The sequence below is a fragment of the Leptosomus discolor genome, chromosome 12 (assembly GCF_034619465.1).
Source record: "Leptosomus discolor isolate bLepDis1 chromosome 12, bLepDis1.hap2, whole genome shotgun sequence".
Classification (NCBI taxonomy): domain Eukaryota; kingdom Metazoa; phylum Chordata; class Aves; order Leptosomiformes; family Leptosomidae; genus Leptosomus; species Leptosomus discolor.
Genome location: NC_141402.1, coordinates 1,591,577 through 1,609,382, shown reverse-complemented (window position 1 = coordinate 1,609,382; position 17,806 = coordinate 1,591,577). Strand labels below are relative to the sequence as shown.

The following is a 17,806-nucleotide window of genomic DNA, read 5'->3' as shown; positions in this document are numbered from 1 at the left end:
GCAGAGACCATTTATTCCTGACATTGTTAGCGGGAACGGTATTGTCTGACCATGTGTGTATGTGTTTTGACAACGGGGATTCAAAGGTGTTAGAAACCCCCTCAGACAAACTCTGCACATGCCCAGGCTGCCTGGTGATAATCTCTCACCACCACCATCACTTCAGGACTGCTGTCGATGGCCCCGTGGCTAAGAGGGATGTCTTCACATCTATTAAAATGTATGAATATATCAAGAAAGGCAGCAATTATTCTCAAAATGTGGATAGCTTTTTCTCACAAGTAGGTCCCCTGTTAACTTCTGTGAAGCACTCTTTTTTTCAATATTATTTTTTCCTAACGAGTTTTGGGGCCAAAGCCCTTGTCAGGCTGTGTACAGGCACTGCAGCCATTTCGACCCTCAGGGATATGGGCAGCACGTAGGACCGGTTGAACATGACCAGTTTCCCTTTCTGAAGTCACTCCGCCTTCATCTGGCAGCCAACTCACCGAAGACCTACCTGACCCCATATTCACGGCCTAAGTGAACGCCACCAGGTGCCCAGATTCAGCAGAATTTGAGGCTGGAGGGACAAGAGCAGCATTTTCTGGCAGGCGTCTAAGGTAGTTTCAAAAGTAGGAAAAGTATCATCAGCTTGAAATATTGTGAAGTCTGCCAGATTGTCTCTGTATGATTGTTTCTACTCCCCATCTTTACTCTGTTCATTAAATCTTAGTCACTCAGGAAATATATAAAAACACAATCTGTGCTCGAGTGCACAACAATGCCAAAAGTCCTCTAATGAATTTTAATTTAAAGGAACAGGTCACGTTCTGGTCTCCCCATGGAAGAGTCTTTCACTTCCATTGGCTGTGAAAGAGCTTAAATAATTTGGGTTTAGATTGACAATGTCAGGTGAGATGAATTCCGACTTCTGTAGGCGCAAGTGTGCCCGTACTCAGGTGTGCAAACCCATGCACACCCCGAATGACTGCTGCTTTCAGTGATGTCCCTAAAAATAGAGGTCTTCCCGGACACACACATCGGTAATTACGGCTTTTAGGGCGCACATCCAACCGGTCAGTGTTTGCTCATGCAAAACAGAAAACTTAACGAGGCAGCGCTTTTACTGGTACGGCTCAGGAAAACCGACCTGATGAAACCGTGTTGGTTTGTACCAGATGGCGAATCTACACGCGTTTGTCTTCCACGGGTTTCTCTAGTTTCTCCCCGGGTACTTCAAGTTAAGGAGTGCGAGCAATTTGGCGCAGTGCTGAGGTTGAGATTTCACGTTCACCACAGTCAGGGAATGCACAGTCAGCAAATACCTACAGAGGTACACGCGCGCACGTGTATACACACCCCCGTATTTTCATATCCTGTTTCCTGCATTTATTTTGTTAAGGATTTAATGCAACATATGCAACGGATAGAAGCTGCTTCGGTGCATACCCGTGCGCTCAGCACCGCGCAGAGTGCGCGCCTGTACGCGCGTTCACGGCGAACGCAGCTCTCCAAGCGACGCGAACGCTAAACCTCTGTTTGACATAAACCAGCACGATGCAAACCAGGACAACGCAGCCCTCCTCAACCCAAAATTTACTCTCTTTGTGTAGCTGCGTTTTGGTACAGAGAGCGACGCCAGCAACATGGAAGCCCTTCTCTTAGCCGGTGTCTCCAGACCCCACGCTGCAAATATCAAATCACCGCCATGATCCGTGTCTCCATTTCAGTCCCATTCCACTGTCCATGGAGAAGCAGAACCACAGCTCAGTCCCCACCTTCGTCCTCCTGGGGTTCACCACTGACCCAAAGCTGCAGCTTCTCTTGTTCATGGTGTTCACCTTAGCCTACGTCACCACCCTCGTGGGCAACATCACCCTCATTGTGGTGATACACCGTAGATCACGGCTCCATACCCCAATGTACTTCTTCACTGGGAACTTGTCCTTCCTGGATCTCTGGTGTTCCTCCATCTACGCCCCCAAGATCCTGCTGAACTGCGTCTCCAAGGACAAGAGCGTCTCCTTCACTGGATGTGCTGCTCCATTCTTCGTCTCTGGTGGCTTGGCCTACAACCGAGTGCTACCTGCTGGCGGCGATGGCCTACGACCAGCATGTGGCCATCTCCAACCCACTGCTCTACACTGCTGCCGTGTCCAAGAAGCTGCGCATGGGGCTGGTGGCTGCCTCCTACCTCAGCGGGTTTGCCAACTCCACCGTCATTACCAGCCGCGCGTTCGCCCTCACCTTTTGCAACAGCAATGTCATCGATGACTTCTTCTGTGACCTGCCCCCGCTGGTGAAGCTCTCCTGCAACGTGACAGAGAGCTACCATGCACTCCTGTACTTCATCCTGACCTTCAACGTCATCCTGCCCTCTGCGCTCATCCTCACGTCCTACGCCTCCATGCCGGCTGCCGTCCTGAAGATGCGCTCAGCCGAGGGGCAGAGCAAAGCCTTCTCCGCCTCTGCCACCCACCTCACTGCCGTCACCCTCTACTACAGCTCCATCCTCTTCACTTACGCCCGGCCCAGCTCCACCTACGTCCTGGGGAGGGACAAGGCGATCTCTGTGTTTTACGCAGTGGTGATCCCCATGCTGAACCCCTTCATCTACAGCCTGAGGAACCAGGAGGTGAAAGAGGCACTGAAGAGACTGGTGAAGAGACAGACGGCTTCTTGGCAGAAGAAAAGCAGCGATTACGTTCCCCAAAGGTGCAGCAAGAAGTGTACCTGTCTTTTCTCGTTTGTGTTTTCATTTGTTTCTTTTCACAATAGGTGCAGGAGGATGCAACGCAGGAGCATAAGCTCTCCTGATCCTGAAGAGCTTCCTGATGGACAGGAGACGCCACTGTGCAGACAGACCTCCTCTCCTTCCCACCTCTCCCCGTATATAATTCATACCTGTACTATAAAATGGGATCTTAGCAGTGGCTGGCCTCGTCATCGTGCATCATCTTCTTCACCCTGTGCTTTATCTGGATTAAATATTCCTTACATATGCCCAAACCAGTAGCTCCGGTGGAGTTCCATGTGTCGTGGAGCTCCATGTGTCGTGGAGAAACGTGCCTCTGCTCCTGAGCTGTCCCAGTTACTCCTTCACGATGCTGTATTGCACCACATAAACACAGTCCTAGGCTATTTTCCCGGTGAAGCGTTCACACCAGTGTGGATAGGACGGGTCAGATTGGAAGAACCAATGTCAAGAAGCACAGAGGCACCTGGGGTCGAGTTCAGTTACCTGAACGTAGACTATTAACACCCTGGAGATGCCCCCGGGTCTCCCTCTGAGCTTTCAGGTGTCGCTGCAGATCGGCCCAACTCTTCCGAAAGTTGCACGGCATACGTGTCAGGTGCGTGCCAATGTCCTTGGCACCTCAGGACAGAGCAAATGGCACCAGATTTCTACAGGAGGGCAACCAAACCCAGGCCTGGCCTGGGGAATTTCACTGCGTCTTGCTCCTTTCCTGCCACTTAAGCAAAAAGTTTCCAGCATGACTTGTAGGAAAACATGCAAAAAAAAGGCGAAACGGTTCTTAATTGTCAAAGTGTCTTCTTTTTGCTTTATAAAGTCCAGCTAAAAGAAAAAAAGCCACACAGTTAAGCTCTTTTTATCATTATTATTAAGACTGTTGGGAGGAGGGATTAGGTGGTCCAAAGTAGATTCATCTCCTTCAAATCCAGATAAATAAAAGTTGAGCGATTAAGTCAAAGTTCCTTGTCTCCATTTTGTGATCAATAAAGGTGTGTTTGCATTTTTCTAGCTCTTGTTCAGACAAAGTGTGCAGCTTAAAAAGTTGAAGTTTGGACATCTCCCAGCTTTCTCCCCTCACTGTGCTTCCCTTTGCACCGCAGGCTGGGATCAGGCTGCACGAGCTGGGCTCCTTTTGGATGAAAACGGACTTGAGGGGGCCACCTGATGCAGTTTGACTTCCAGTAGATGTTCAGATCCCCGGTCCAGAATAAATTTAATCCAGTGAAAACAATTCTGAAACGCATATGCCACAGGCAGCGCGTCCGTGGTACCAGTCCTTTCGGTGTTCGGCCCTGTTGCACCACATCCCTCCCAACCATCTGTCCTAGGATGTGACAAAACATCCTCTTATTCCCACAGCTTTTAGAGGGGACCTGGCCGACTGTCTCATCAGTAGACAAGGGATTTTTTTAGATGTGGAGAGCCAGGTGAACCCATTCCCATGCTTATTCTCCAGTCCCGGATTTGCAATGGTAGGAAAATCACGTTTATAAAGACCACTCGGACGCGGAGGATGTATGTAGTCTACCACAACTTGCCTCGCAGTTTACAAATTAAACAAGACACAAGAAAATCTATCCCAAGGCAATTAATGACAAGAAATTCAAGGTGTGAGGTGTCCTTGAGGAGGTCCAAAGGTGAGGAGAAATGCAACGAGCTTCCCCGGCTCCCCCTGCTAGGGGGTCAAAAGCAGGCAGGGACAAATCACCCCTCTAGTGAGAACCCAGGGGAGCACGTTATCTGAACACATCATGAAGACAAAGATGTCTCTTTCTTTATTGAGGGTGGATGACCAAGCTCGTCCCAGCACAGGGAGCCCTCCAGCAGGCCCTCCAGCAGGCCTGAGCTCCAGGCTCTGGCCACAGAGTTGCTTACGGGTATTTCCATCAGAAGTGATGCTGCTCCCCTTCCCAGAGCAAGAAGTGGTCCTTGGGGACCAACCACCCTTCCAGGAGCCATCAGCTTAACAAGACCTTCTGGGGTTTACCAAGAAAGTTTCCTAATCACCACGAAAGCTTCTCAGCGGGCTTGCAGTCAACTTACCTCGTGCTTCTTAACAAGCCATGAGAGACTAATTAGCAGGGGCTAACAAGAAAGAAACTTTCTTCCTTGTTAAGGACAAAGTGCACTTCCAAGCTGCCTTGGTGTCAGAGCCAGTCCAGGCCCCGAAGCTGATGAGTTGGAGGGTCAGTGTGTTGGCACGTGACTGTATTAAGGGCCGTTGTGGGGGCCTGGGTGGATGGAGAGCAACGCTCCTCAAGGTTTCTCTGATTAAAGTACCTGCCCTTGTCCTTGAGGTTAAATTCCCACCTGCAGACTGAGGTCCTTCTTCCTTGGTGGGGTGATGCAGTGACCCAGCAGCACGCTGAGCTCCTTACTGGGGAGGTATGGTGTTGTGTTGGGTGGGAGCACTGGTTGTGATGGGAGCTTCTTCCATACCAGTCTTGGAAGCTTGGGATCACTTCTAAATGTTTCTACCCCCTATCTGTTCCAGGTCAGCACTCTTCTCTCCTATGGGTCTGTGGGGTTAGCTACGCTATAGTTGCTAAAGTCTGTTAATCATTCCCCTGTATCTCACGATTTATTTTATCATAAAAATCACACAATTTAAGCAAAACCATTTAGTAATAATATAGCCAAAATAAAATCAAAATGCCAGGATAAGGAGCAGGTACCTGACTAGTGGGGCCCATAGGAGATGCCAGAGAACAGCCCTCTGGGCCTTGAGCAAGTTGCAGGCGCTGCAGATGTTGCTGAAATAAATTTGAAAATACAGCTAGGGTTGAGCTAAAAGGAGCTGCAGAAAAGGCCTGACGAGCCTTGTTGCAGGGAGCTGCTGTTAGGAAGCCCAGCGTCTATCGCTAGTACCGGGAGCACTGAATTACCCGAGGCTTGTGTTCACCAGAAATGTGCCCATTCTTTGATATGAAGAAAGCTCTGGTCATCATCATCACCCTGAAAACAATGGGTGTTATTTGTTGTCGTTGCTTAAGACAACAGTGGCAATGCGTTCTTATACTACAAAGGGTCAGAAGGACTTAAGTCCTCGAAATTACAGTCATACCAGGCTGTAAACACAACTAAAAGCAGCTAATGCATCGCTGAGACAGGACAGTGAATGGCCTAATCCAAGAGGAGTTAACAACCCAGTATTTAGGATCAGGGCAGAGGTTTCCCAATACCTTTGACCCCAGTAACTCACAGGAGAGCGCTGCTGCTTTTATACCACAGCAATACAGAAAAGGAGAGTACAAACATTTCTAAGAAGTCCTCCCAATTCCTCTGGCGCGCCAGGGAAAACTATTTTTCAGATGAACGTTTCTTCTCCATCGCTCTCCCCAGCGCATTCTTCACCTCCTTGTTCCTCAGGCTGTAGATGAGGGGGTTCAGCATGGGGGTCACCATGGTGTAAAACACAGAGGCCACTTTGTCAAGGTCCTGGGAGTGCCTGGAGCTGGGTCGTGAGTACATGGACGCAGCAGCTCCGTAGAAGAGGGTCACAGCAGCCAGGTGGGACGCACACGTGGAGAAGGCTTTGCGTTTCCCCGCGGCCGAGCGCATTCTCAGGATGGTGGCCAGGATGTAGGTGTAGGAGATGAGGATGGTCAGGTTGGTGACGAAGAGGTTGAAGCCAACCACGACGAACATCACAATCTCGTTGACGGTGGGGTCCGTGCAAGAGAGGGCGTACAGCGGGGGGCCCTCGCAGTAGAAGTGGTTGATGATGTTGGGACCGCAGAAGGACAGCCGAAGCGCAAACCCCGTGTGGATAGTGGCGTTCACGATCCCAGCAAGGTACGAGCCAGCTACCAGCAGCGCACAAACCCTGCTGGACATGGAGGTGGCGTAGAGCAGCGGGCTGCGGATGGCCACGTAGCGGTCATAGGCCATCACAGCCAAGAGATAGCACTCGGTGGTGGCAAAGACGGCGTAGAAATAAAGTTGCACGAGGCACGCCGAGTAAGAAATGACCTTCCTATCTGCTAGGAGGTCCGAGAGCAGCCTGGGGGTGATGGAGGAGGAATAGCAGATGTCTAGGAAGGACAGGCTGCTGAGGAAGAAGTACATGGGGGTGTGAAGCTGGGCATCCAGCCTGATTAACACAAGCATCCCCAGATTCCCCAGCAGGGTGATCATGTAGATCACCAAGAAGACCATGAAGAGGACGGCCTGGACATCCCCCTGCTCTGAGAACCCCAGGAGGACAAATTCAGCGCTGGGGGTGCGATTTGCACCAGACATCATCGTAACACAACTGCTATAGGAAAGCAGAGACGCAGAGAAACACAGAGTCAGCTTATTCCTGTTCTCCCCACAAACAGACGTTAAAGGTGCATCTATTTTTATCAGGAAATACACATTTCAGAGGCAGGAACCGCTGAACAACATATTCGGTGTTTGTCTCAAAATGCATTTTAAAGTAAACAGAGTGCAGGATTGAATTGATTTCTGATGGTTTTATTCTGGTGTAGGCATGACTAATTTGGTTTGATAAAGTCACTTTGCAAATCAGAAAGCTTATTCTACCTCCTGAAGAAGTTAAGAAGTTTGTTACTTATCAGATCCAAAGAGGTAACCACAGCAATTTATGCTGACATTAGAAACCAGTCTGCATTCAAAATAAATAAATAAAAAATAAATAAATACATAAATGAACAAACACGCACACACACAAAAAAACCCACAACAAAAAAAAAAACTCTTGTTTCAGAAGACTGAAAGAGAGAAAGCAGCATTAAGAGACCAAGACTTATTTTTTCAATAATTTCCTTTAGGAGAGTCAGAACAAGTTCAAACAAAACTCTCATTTCTTCCTATGAAACGCTGAAATGAAGTTTGAAACAGGAGATTTAGCGTAAATATTAACCCCTCTTTGAATACGGTGATATCCATATCATCCTTGTGATGCCACTGAACAGAGAAAGACAGCGGAAAGAATTGTAAAAGCTTGGTACAGGTGGAAATCCCAACAATGCTACAGTACCGTCATGAGCTGGGGGGAGTAAGATGCTGATAATGTAGTTAAAAAAAAAAAAAAAAAAAAAAAAAAAAGATAAAATTAAGCTCATGCCTTCTTAAAACCAGAGTCAGGAACAGTCACAGCAATTGCTCACTGAGGGTTTTTGAGCTGTTAAACAAGATACAGATTAGACCATTGGAAAGGTGAGGAAAGTTCGGCACATGTGCCCTTGCTTGGCTTACACGTGAGCCTCCCTAAATCTGGACCGAGTCAAACAAAGCCTTGCGTTTCATTCCGGCGCTAATGAAATCAATCAGCACTAATCAGTTGCCGAAGCTTTCACACCCCTCCAGAACCACCTGGAGTCTGCCAGAGAACCCGGGGTGCTCCCAGAACAGCCAACAGCAGCCCGCGCGCCATCCGTCCTCCCCTCTGCCTCGTGTGAGGGGTCCGAGAAAAACCCCCAGGCGGGGACGGCGAGGGGTTTCTGCCAGCGTGACGGCGTGCCTCACAGCACCGCGGCTTTGCAGAGCTGCTTCACCGGCTTCACCCAGCCGCTGCCCTCCCCGTCCGCTGGACAATAATTACGAAGCGCGGTGATCTGGGTCAAAACGACCCGCTGAGATGGAGCGGCCCTGGCAGGGCCGGTGTGTCTCCGCTGGTTTTACTCACGGCCTCAGCTGGCGGCTGCCTGAAAGGGGGAAAAGCAACTCAGAAACACCCGGGTTTCGCATGAGTTACCCTGCCCTTGGGCGACTATTTCGTTGGGAAAGTCCCCCCCCCCTTGGCAGCATTTTTTACACTGAAGCTCACCTGTCGCTCACACCTCGGGTTTTGGTTTATCGGAGACTTGTTATCTCCTAGACTAAAATTTTACGGGAGCCAATTTCTCCCGGCGTTGGTGTTAAAAGTGCGAATGATTTGCCAGTCACGGAGGGCGTCAATGCTTGACCCAGAAAAGCCGCTGTTTATAGGCTTCTTTCGCGGCAAGACCAAGGGTTTTGCCGCTGCCCTCCCCGTGGTGTCAGGCAGGAGATTTCCCTTGGGAATTGACGACTTTGGAAACAGCTCCTTAAGGAAGACACACAGGCACTGATAAATAAACATCATTAGTTTCAGCAAGTTAGATGTGAGCTTGAGTATTTTTTCCCACTTCTTTTTATATATAAAGAATTTTATTTTTATATACATGTATATATAAATTCATCTCTTGGAATACAGATTTTATCTCTTGGCATCACAGAGACTTTAAAAGAATTGGTGTATGAAATCGAGCTTCAAGGATTAGGAGGTGGCTCAGGAGTTGGAGAAGTGTTGCAAATGCTATTGGGGAGGAAGGGAAAACTATCCAGGAACTCTGCTGCTGCAATTTGTCTTAACATTATCTGGGACATCCTGTCGTTTAAAAACCCAGAGAGTCAGATCGAGGCATCTGAGAGAGTCACAGCCAGGTTTAGGGAGAAAAGTTTTGCTTTTATTGCTCTTAAAACAACAAAGTCCCGATGTCAGTAATAGATCTTTGAGGGAATTATTTCCTATCCGCCCGTGGAAAGCACAAACCTTTCTTCAGGAAGTCAATATCTGGTGTCAGCGACCTTTCTGTCAAAGCAGAAGCGTGGCTCTGGCGCTATCTTCATCCATTTTGCTTTTCTGTTCTTTCCAGAAAGCGTTTTGTGGATGCTGAGCACTCATGCTCAGCTGAGTTATAAATTATTGATTAAAGGCTACTTCCACCTTCTCACTTTGGAGTGGGGTGTTTGAAGGACTCCAAAACAGCAGCACGGGGAACTGAAGCTTTCCCCTTATAGAACGGAATATGCTTTATTTAATTAATTTATTAGTTAATTTATGCCTAAAGTAACTCTTCAGAATATGCCCTGAGTGTGACTGCGCTGAACAAAATCCACATTTGCTGGGCAGCTGTGCCACAGATTCATTTAGGTTGGAAAAGACCTTTAAGACCATCGAGTCCAACCATTAACCCAGCACTGCCAAGTCCAACCGCTAAGCCACGTCCCCAAGAAGCGCCACATCTACACGTCTTTTAAACACCTCCAGGGATGGTGACTCCACCACTTCCCTGGGCAGCCTGTTCCAGTGCTTGACAGCCCTCCCAGTGAAGAAGTTTTTCCTAATATCAGCCCGTCACCCTTCGCTGCCAAGCCCCAGGTGGAGACAACCATACACTTTTTCCAGAAGAATTCATCTCACCCTGATGTGGGTGTTTAAAATAGATCAGATGAATCAAAGCCCCCAGACGCAGTTGTCTCCGTAAGAGGAACTTATGGACACTAGTTCGGATGTGAAAGCCTTACAATTAGACAGGGTGACTCCTGGACCGAGATGACTCAATCCCTGAAGCAGAAATTATGAATAAGCTGCAGCTGGGATGGAAAATAAACTTTGCTTGGATGGAGAGACACAAGCAGCAGAGATGTTGGCGGGAGCTTTGGCCGATGTCGAGAGTCTTGGAGCCGTCGAACGGGTCGGGCACATCTGAACACACCATATGGCCAGAAGCGTGGAGGTTTTCGGGGTTGTCAGCACCAGGTAGCACCCTGGGAAAAGCCAGGACTGGTCAGACAACGTCTGGAAAGACTGTTCCTGGCCAAGCTGAGTGACTGCTCGTCATGAGGTAAAACTCCAGCCTGCTCCGAAGCAAAGGAGCGCGTCAGCGTGGTGGCTCCAGGCTGGTAGATGTCCACAGGGGACACCCGTAAGGAAAGCGAGATGCCCAGCGCAGGTCGTCTGCACGCAGCATGTATGAGGTGTGGAGATGTGCTATCCCCCCATAACGACTATCCTTGGACAAATCAGAGGAAATAATAAATCAGGTTTATTGTACTAAAGCAAAGCCTTTGGCAACTACTTAGAAAATCTGAAAACAAAGTTGTGAAAGACATTGTCCCTCTCCAACACGTAGTCTCTATTTAGCTTGACCCCTTCTGCTCTGAGCCACCTCTTTCAGGCCACAGAACTTATACGGCTGTCACACTGAATAAATCCTCTGTGGCAAAAAGAGGAGAAACTCTTGGCAAACTGTGGTAAACCGTGCATGTTCTAGAGCTGCTTGCAGGTTCATTTACTCCCCAAGCTTCACTGACAATGTGAGAGTTTTTAGGATCATCTGTCTTTCCTGCATTCTTCCCTTCTTTCAGACATGATAATTAGGAGTAATTTATTTTTCAACGGACCCCAACATGGAATTCACCCATAATTCAAACTCTGAGGTCCTCAGCACGAGGTAGAGCATGTACATCCCACCAGCTGTGCAGAAAAGTACGGTGCCAGTGCCCTTCTTCTGTCAGGTGTCAGCCTTACTCCTTCTGCTGACTCCACTGGGGCAGGTTTGGTTAGAGCAGGACCTGTAGGAATATATGCAGGAGAGGAGCTTGTCCGTAGCTCTTCTGAGGGCGCTCCTCACCTCTTTGTTCCTCAGGCTGTAGATGAAAGGGTTGAGCATGGGGCTCACCACAGTGTAGAAGACAGAGGCTGTTTTCCCTTGGTCTTCTACATGTCTGGAAAAGGGATGGAAATAGAGGAAAGCCACAGAGCCATAGAAGAGGGCAACAGCCATGAGGTGGGAGGTGCAGGTGGAGAAGGCTTTGTGCTTGCCCTCGGCAGAGCAGATGCTGCGGGTGGTGAGCAGGATGCAGGCGTAGGAGACAACGATGGTCAAGACTGAGGTCGTGACGATGAAGCCAATACACGTGTCCGTCACCATCTTGCTGAGCCGGGTGTCGGAGCACGAGAGCAGCAGGAGCGCTGGGATTTCACAGTAGAAATGATTGACAAGGTTCGGGCCACAGAAAGAGAGCCGGAGGAGAGCGCCGGTGAGTACGAGGGCGTTCAGGCTCCCGGCAGCGTAGGAGCCCACCACCAGCTGGACAGGGACCCTGTGGGACATGGCAGCCACGTAGTGCAGAGGCTCGCAGATGGCCACGTAGCGATCGTACGCCATGACGGCCAGGAGAATGGCTTCCGTGGTGCCGAATACCGCGTAGAAGAAAAACTGTGTCATGCAGCCATTGAAAGAAATGACATTTCTCTCTGCAAGGAGACCCGACAGGAGCTTTGGCGTGACGGATGAAGAATAGCAGACGTCCAAGAAAGAGAGGTGGCTGAGGAAGAAGTACATGGGCACATGAAGCTGAGAGTTGGTCTTGATGAGGATGATCATCCCCAGGTTCGCCACCAACGTGGTGATGTAGATGAGTAAAAAAACCACAAGGAGCAGCTCCTGCAGGTCGGTGAAGCCCAAGAGGACAAACTCGGTCACGCTCGAGTGGTTTCCCCCAGCCATTCTCCTGGCGCCAGCACAGAGGAGACAAAGAAACGTGGGGAAGAGGCGAAATAATTTCTCCCAGCTTGCAGGAATGTGTAGTGCCTGAGGCTAACGCGGGGCTTGGTGTCTCCTGGCTGAATGCATCCACTTCTTTGGAGAGAAAATACGGTCGCTATCCTCAGTGGACAGGTTGAAGATCCAAAAGAATGTATTGAAAAAGAATGTATTGACAAAATAACAGCAAAGAGATCATAATATGGAAAAAAAAATTCTCAAAGCTCTGGCTGGCACATTATGGAAAGAATTGGTCTCGCAAAAGATCTCACAAACCATGTCTTCTCATGAGCATCCAAATCCTTTCTAATATGTGGGCATGTTTGGGAGGATTTCTTTCCCTTTTTGGGGGGATTGTTCTTATTTAGGGTCAAGTAAATACAATAATATTGTGCCTTAATTTCCCACGTTAATTAGTGTCGCGTTCAATAGATAACAGACCATGTTGGTGTGAGTTTCTGACCCTGTAGTGACATGTTTGGGTTGATTAAAGTGAGACCAGCATACCTGATTGCAATTCCGTGAATGTGTAGCTTCAAGGGAAAACCACCCCCTCGCAAATCCCAATTATACTTGCACGTCATCTTCCTGGCACCTCTTGGGTCTGGTTATATCAGGAGTTTTTATCTGAAATTTGAGTAAGGAATGAAGATTCAAACGTACTGGGGTGCGCAGCTTTTTCCTTCAGGAAGGACCTTAATCACTTCAATATTGCTTCACGGAGAGGTTCCTGCTTCTGCAGGGGGTGGGCACACTTGTTAAGGAAGCCCTTCCCCATCCAGCCAAAAATTGTCTCAAAACTTCTTCAAATTCCACCCTTCTCTCCGGTCAACGGCATCTCGAGTCATTCTCAGGAAGATGCTCACTGGTCCTTGAGCTGAAGTTAAAACCCAAGTTCCATTGTTTTTTTCCGCAACTGGGAAGGTTTCCCTACTACATCCTCTAACGTGGCTGGAAGGTTTAAGTCCTACCCCATGCCCACAGGACAAATTACCACAGGGTCTCTGGGGCACCTGCAAACAGAGTGAGCCTTCCCTTGGATAAACACCGGGGTTTCTCTCCAGGGTTTTAGGGATGGGATCCCCCAGGAACATCAGAAATGATGCCTTCAGAGCCTGAGCAATGCGCCTGGTGTACACAGCATCGTAATGAGGAGACTCCAATTTGAAAGATTTGTTTTATTCTTCAGGAACATGGAGGGAAAAAAAGCTTACTCCAAGTAATGGATTAATTTAAGGAAATTATTGCTTTATATTTGCAATGATCAGTTAGAGTAGTTTTTCTTTTGTACCACGTATTTCCATAGAGCAGATGTGGAAATATTAATGAAAAAGTGGATTGAAATGCAGATATCCATTCGCCATCGTGTTGTCGTTTTCTTTTTTCGAGATAACTTGCCATTTGCCCTTTACGCTCGAATATGGTTTTGCACCAGTGCTTCCCAGGAGGGCGAGCCTCAGAGCAGGCCCTATAAGCAGCATTTGCATGGATGCAGCTCCCTGAAAGCCTCTCTCCAAGGGTGGGATCCACCACCCATGCACGGGTCGGGACAGTGAACCCGGGTTTAGGTAGCTCCCTTGTAGACATTTGCAAGTAGGTGCACAAATTTCAATCACTACTTTTTTTTCTTCTTCTTCTGTTGTTTTGTTTGTTTTTTCCCTGCTACCCATCTGCTAGTCACGCATCTTCGTGTCCAGTATCAATCACTATAATTTTACCTGGTTTATTTTTCTTCCTCTGTTCTTATTCACGTGGTTTTATTTAAAAAAAAAAAAAAAAAAGAAGAAATGGCTGCTTCTCGTGTTATCCACTAGAAATGACCTTAAAATACATGTATTGCCTGTTTGACAAATGACTATTACTAGTTCTTCCCTTCTCACTTCCCTCTTTCCATCAGCCTCGCTGCCCATTTCCTAGCACCAGCGAGATGACCGTTTCTTCTGGATGATTCCTCTTCTCCTGTCAACCCTCCTCAAAGCAGCTTTTACTTCCCCGTTCCTCAGGCTGCAGGTCCGAGGTTCGTTGCAGCAAGTCCCTTGACCCGCTGACAACCCTCTTCTCGGGGTGCTGGTGGGCGCCTTTGCTGCAAGGACGTCTCGGTGGCTCCTCTTCCACTTGGTGGCCACCGCAAGCACCACGTCCTTCTCTGCCGAGCCGCTCTCCAGCCTGTCCTGGTGCCTGGGGCGATTCCTCCCCATGGGCAAGACTCAGCATTTTCCCTTTTGGAAGTTTGTGTGATTCCCATCTGCCCATTTCAGACTAAAAAAAAAATAAAAATCTGTCTTTGAAAAGCTACTTTGCATCATGTCCTTCAAAAATGAAATACCCCCAGGATGGATGTTTGGTGCTTGTGAAAGCAGGAAAGGAAATGTGGTGATGTGACTTGTTCCCCGTAGAAGAGAGCAGCTGGTTGCAGACAGGGTTACGCTAAATCGCTTTAACACCTTTAAATGGGTTCAGGAGATCCAGCTTGGGCAGGGGGGAGAGGAGGCTGCTGTTCCCCATTGCACCTCACACACTGGACGGCCATCTCCTCGTCCTCCTTAATTTCCTTCTTCACCTTGGGGGATGGTTGTGTTGACATCTCAGACACACGCATTACACCTCACAGCATCCAAACCAGCCATTCTCGGTGCTGCTGTTACTCTGTGTGGTGTAGAACCTCACCCCTCCCTTCTCAAACACCCGCATTTTGTCGCACACAAGCATCCCTTTCTCGGGGGCTTCTGCCTTAGATGCACGTGCTGACACTGCAGGTGTCTCGAGCCAACTGAGCTCGGTCCTGCCCAGCGTGTCTCAACCCAACCTTCCCCTTTTCACTTTCCCCCTTTCTCAAGAAACGTGGAAAATGCAAATTTCTCTTTCTTGGGTTCAAACTGTCTTCCCGAGCCATGACTGTTGGTAAAGGCAGACACAGAGAGGAACTCACCGGTGTTTGGGTCTCCTTGCTTCTTCCACAAGAACCTCAGGAGGGTTTTTTGCTCCAGGGCAGTAACTGTGTTTAAAACGAGCCGTTAGAGTATCTCCTGATTCTCTTTTGATAACAAGAGATACCTTGGCCATCAGTTTTCAAGGAAGTAAGGCCAAACCGAGACTTTCCCTTTCATTTCTGTACTAAGGGAAACTGAGGGCAGCTCCATTTCCAGCTAGCCTGGAGAGATGAGGGTTGTGCTCCAGGTTCCTGGTTCTTCCCCTGTACCTGGCTGGCACGTGATGGAGTGGAGTCACCATCCCAGTGCAGGATTTACACGTTCATAAGCCAAAAAAGTCTTCAACTCCTTTCTAATTGAAGAAAAAAAAAAATACATTTCTCTGTTTCTGTGCCCTTTTCACCCACCAGCTAGAGGACTCCTCCAGAATGGGATTCATTTCACCCTCTTTGAGACTCAGCTCGTATTAAGACCCAAATCTGAGTGTCTGTCGTTACCTCTCTGTGAGCTAAGGCCTCGTGACAGCTGACACAACTCTGGCCAACGCAATCAGCAGGGTTTGTCAATCTCTTCAGCTGACAACACGTAGGTGTCTGCCTTGCAGGGAGCCACACCGGGCCCCGCTGATGGACTCGACCGAATCTTCCTTGGTCGTAAAGGGAGCCCACGTACCCAGCCAGCGCCTAGAGGTCACATGGTGTTTATCTGAAGTTAAGGAGATAAGCTCTTCCCCTAAAGACATCTGAGGCGATTCCCAGCTCTAATCACTAAGTATCTAAACAAGGGGAAGTGGGTCCTACCCCTGCGATAGCCGTGGTTGCTCAGCTTTCTGTTTGAAACAGATTTATCCAGAATTAAGGCAGCTCTGCCTAAAAGCACAAGCCTGGCTGGCTCCAGCTAAACTCCGAGATGCAGCGTGTGCTTTCTGCAGGGGAGCCAGGGGATGATTTGGATCACAAGACCCCAAACACATAATAACGACGGTGATAAACCGCTGGTTTGATTGCCTTATTTCTGCTTCCTGAGGTAAAACGAATTCCAGTCAGAAACTCGTTTGCACCTCAAGTCCTGGAGCATTTAACGTGACACACAGACAAGCTAAAACACCTTTCTAAGGGTGGAGCTGCAGCAGCTCCCGCCCGTTCAGAGGAGAGGGGCTCCAAAGCCATTGGCAGCTCATCAGCGTGAAGGCAAAACGAGACGCAAGATGCCTTTGCCACACCATTCCCTGTTCCTCATGACTCGCCAGGGAAGGGGGTTGCGATGCTGGATGCCCCTTCTCCCCTCTGTAACTCTCCTCCTGGAGCCACGCGGGGTGTTTCCCAGCACTCTCGCGGTCAGATGCCACCCCCCCACGTTGGAGCCACCGAGGGCCGTTAGACGCGGCTAACCGCTGATTTCCCCGAAAACGGCAAGCGCTGCTTGCACAACGAGCAAAAAGCTTTTGGTTCTGAGAGCGGCAGCGCCGGGAGGAAGCCACGATGAGCCGAGCAACAGTGCTGTAGCCACAGACTTGTGCTTTTTAAGCCACTAAGGGTTTGTGTTCCCGTTTAAACACTGAGTGATGGCGAAGGTGAGACCAGCTGGACACAAGGTCGTCGAATATCGTGGTATTTTACATATTGCCAAACAACGGCTGTAGGTCACTGCAGCAAGAACAGATGCTCTGGGACTGCAAATAAAACATTAAAAATAGCCTGGAGTCTTTAATTTAAAGAAAATAGTGACAGTCTTCCCTGCACCTGAATTAAGCAGCACCCTGAGGGTAATGGTCCCGGAGGAGCAGAAGTGTGGGAGAACAGCAGGAGTTATACGGAGCGGTCCCAGCTCAGAAGACCCTGATGAACACGCCTGGAGACCCGTGAGATGATGAAGAAGGGAGAACCTTGCTCGCTATGGCTGTGCCCAGGCTCTCACTGTCATGAACCAGGCAGTCTGCATGTAAGGAGAAATAACTACGCAGCTTTGTAACCCACTTCAGGGCCCAAGGGAGGGCACGTGAAGGGATTCACAACGTCATATTCTTTTTGACTTGATGCTCCATGGGCTTCATATTGCAGATGAGGGTAAATCTGAGCCTTTCCGTCGTGAATTCGCAATGTGGGAAATTCCAGTTAGGAACAAGGGGGAAAAAAAACCACTGTAGGGGTGGTCAAACACTGAAATGGGGGCCAGGGAGGGTGTGCAACCTCTGCCCTGGGTGGTCCCCAAGGCTCAGCGGGGTCTGAGTCGGCCCTGGGTGGTGGTACCGGAGACCTCCCAGGGGTCCCTGCCATGGGGGGACAAGCACAGCCCCCCATGGCTGCACAGCTGGTAAGAGAGGGACAGGAGCACCAACAGCCTGGAGGGCGTTTGCCCCAGTGCCAGCCGGGCAGCCGACCGTTGGCTGGATTAAACAACAACCAGGGAGTTATCAGGAAGCTTTGGGAACAAAGAAGGATTCAGCAGGTTGACCCTGGGTGCCTGTTGTGTGTCGTTAACAAATCGGCAAACTGCTTTGACCCTGACTTGATCTCACCTGAGCAGCTTCTCCCTCCAGCCCAAGTTATCGCACATCTCTAGGGCAGCGCTGGGGCTAAGCCGTCACTCCAGGTTTCGCCATGGTCCTGACAGAGGCTGCAGTCAGTTCGGGCTGAGGTAATACACAAATTGGAGCATTTTTCCTTTTTTTCACGTCTGCAACGTCTGCCCGCCACCCAGCAGCTCTCCCTGCAGGGAGGCAGCAGGAGAGGCATCAGGGTAGGCAACGGCATCGGGCCAGGCTGGCGTGGGCTGCAAAACACCGGCTCTGGAGGAGAAGGCTGCTGGGAAACACCACAGCTCCTATCGTCTGGTCTGGT

The 17,806-nt window shown here is 49.3% G+C and overlaps 3 protein-coding genes across 3 annotated transcripts; 1 reads left to right on the top strand and 2 right to left on the bottom strand.

Moving 5' to 3' along the window:
* Positions 1 to 1,728: 1,728 nt before the first annotated feature.
* LOC104347298 (olfactory receptor 9G19) lies at positions 1,729 to 3,912 on the top strand. Its single transcript, XM_086472378.1, is given in 4 exon segments — positions 1,729 to 2,055; positions 2,057 to 2,697; positions 3,294 to 3,411; positions 3,838 to 3,912. Coding segments are annotated over 4 exon segments (1,161 nt in total).
* A 2,125-nt stretch (positions 3,913 to 6,037) lies between these two features.
* On the bottom strand, positions 6,038 to 7,021 carry LOC104347291 (olfactory receptor 5AP2). The gene has a single exon (XM_009952273.2). It carries the CDS (start codon positions 6,980 to 6,982, stop codon positions 6,038 to 6,040), a length of 945 nt encoding a protein of 314 aa, XP_009950575.2. The 5' UTR covers positions 6,983 to 7,021.
* Positions 7,022 to 8,205: 1,184 nt separating this feature from the next.
* LOC147414582 (olfactory receptor 5AR1-like) lies at positions 8,206 to 12,000 on the bottom strand. The gene is made up of 5 exons (XM_086472377.1): positions 11,063 to 12,000; positions 10,297 to 10,445; positions 10,204 to 10,255; positions 8,366 to 8,388; positions 8,206 to 8,270 (listed from the first exon to the last, which is right to left on the bottom strand). The coding sequence occupies exons 1-5, from the start codon at positions 11,998 to 12,000 to the stop codon at positions 8,206 to 8,208; spliced, it is 1,227 nt and encodes a 408-aa protein (XP_086328503.1).
* Between the last annotated feature and the right edge of the window lie 5,806 nt (positions 12,001 to 17,806).

Coding starts and splice junctions, on each gene's coding strand:
- LOC104347291 (XM_009952273.2), bottom strand. CDS start 6,982: ATGATGTCTGGTGCAAATCGCACCCCCAGCGCTGAATTTGTCCTCCTG.
- LOC147414582 (XM_086472377.1), bottom strand. CDS start 12,000: ATGGCTGGGGGAAACCACTCGAGCGTGACCGAGTTTGTCCTCTTGGGC. Junction 8,389..10,203: donor TCCACGCTTCTGGCCATATG/GTGTGTTCAGAT, acceptor TCCCCCTTTCAG/GCAGCCGCCAGCTGAGGCCG. Junction 8,271..8,365: donor GCCGCCAGCTGAGGCCGTGA/GTAAAACCAGCG, acceptor ATTATTGTCCAG/CGGACGGGGAGGGCAGCGGC.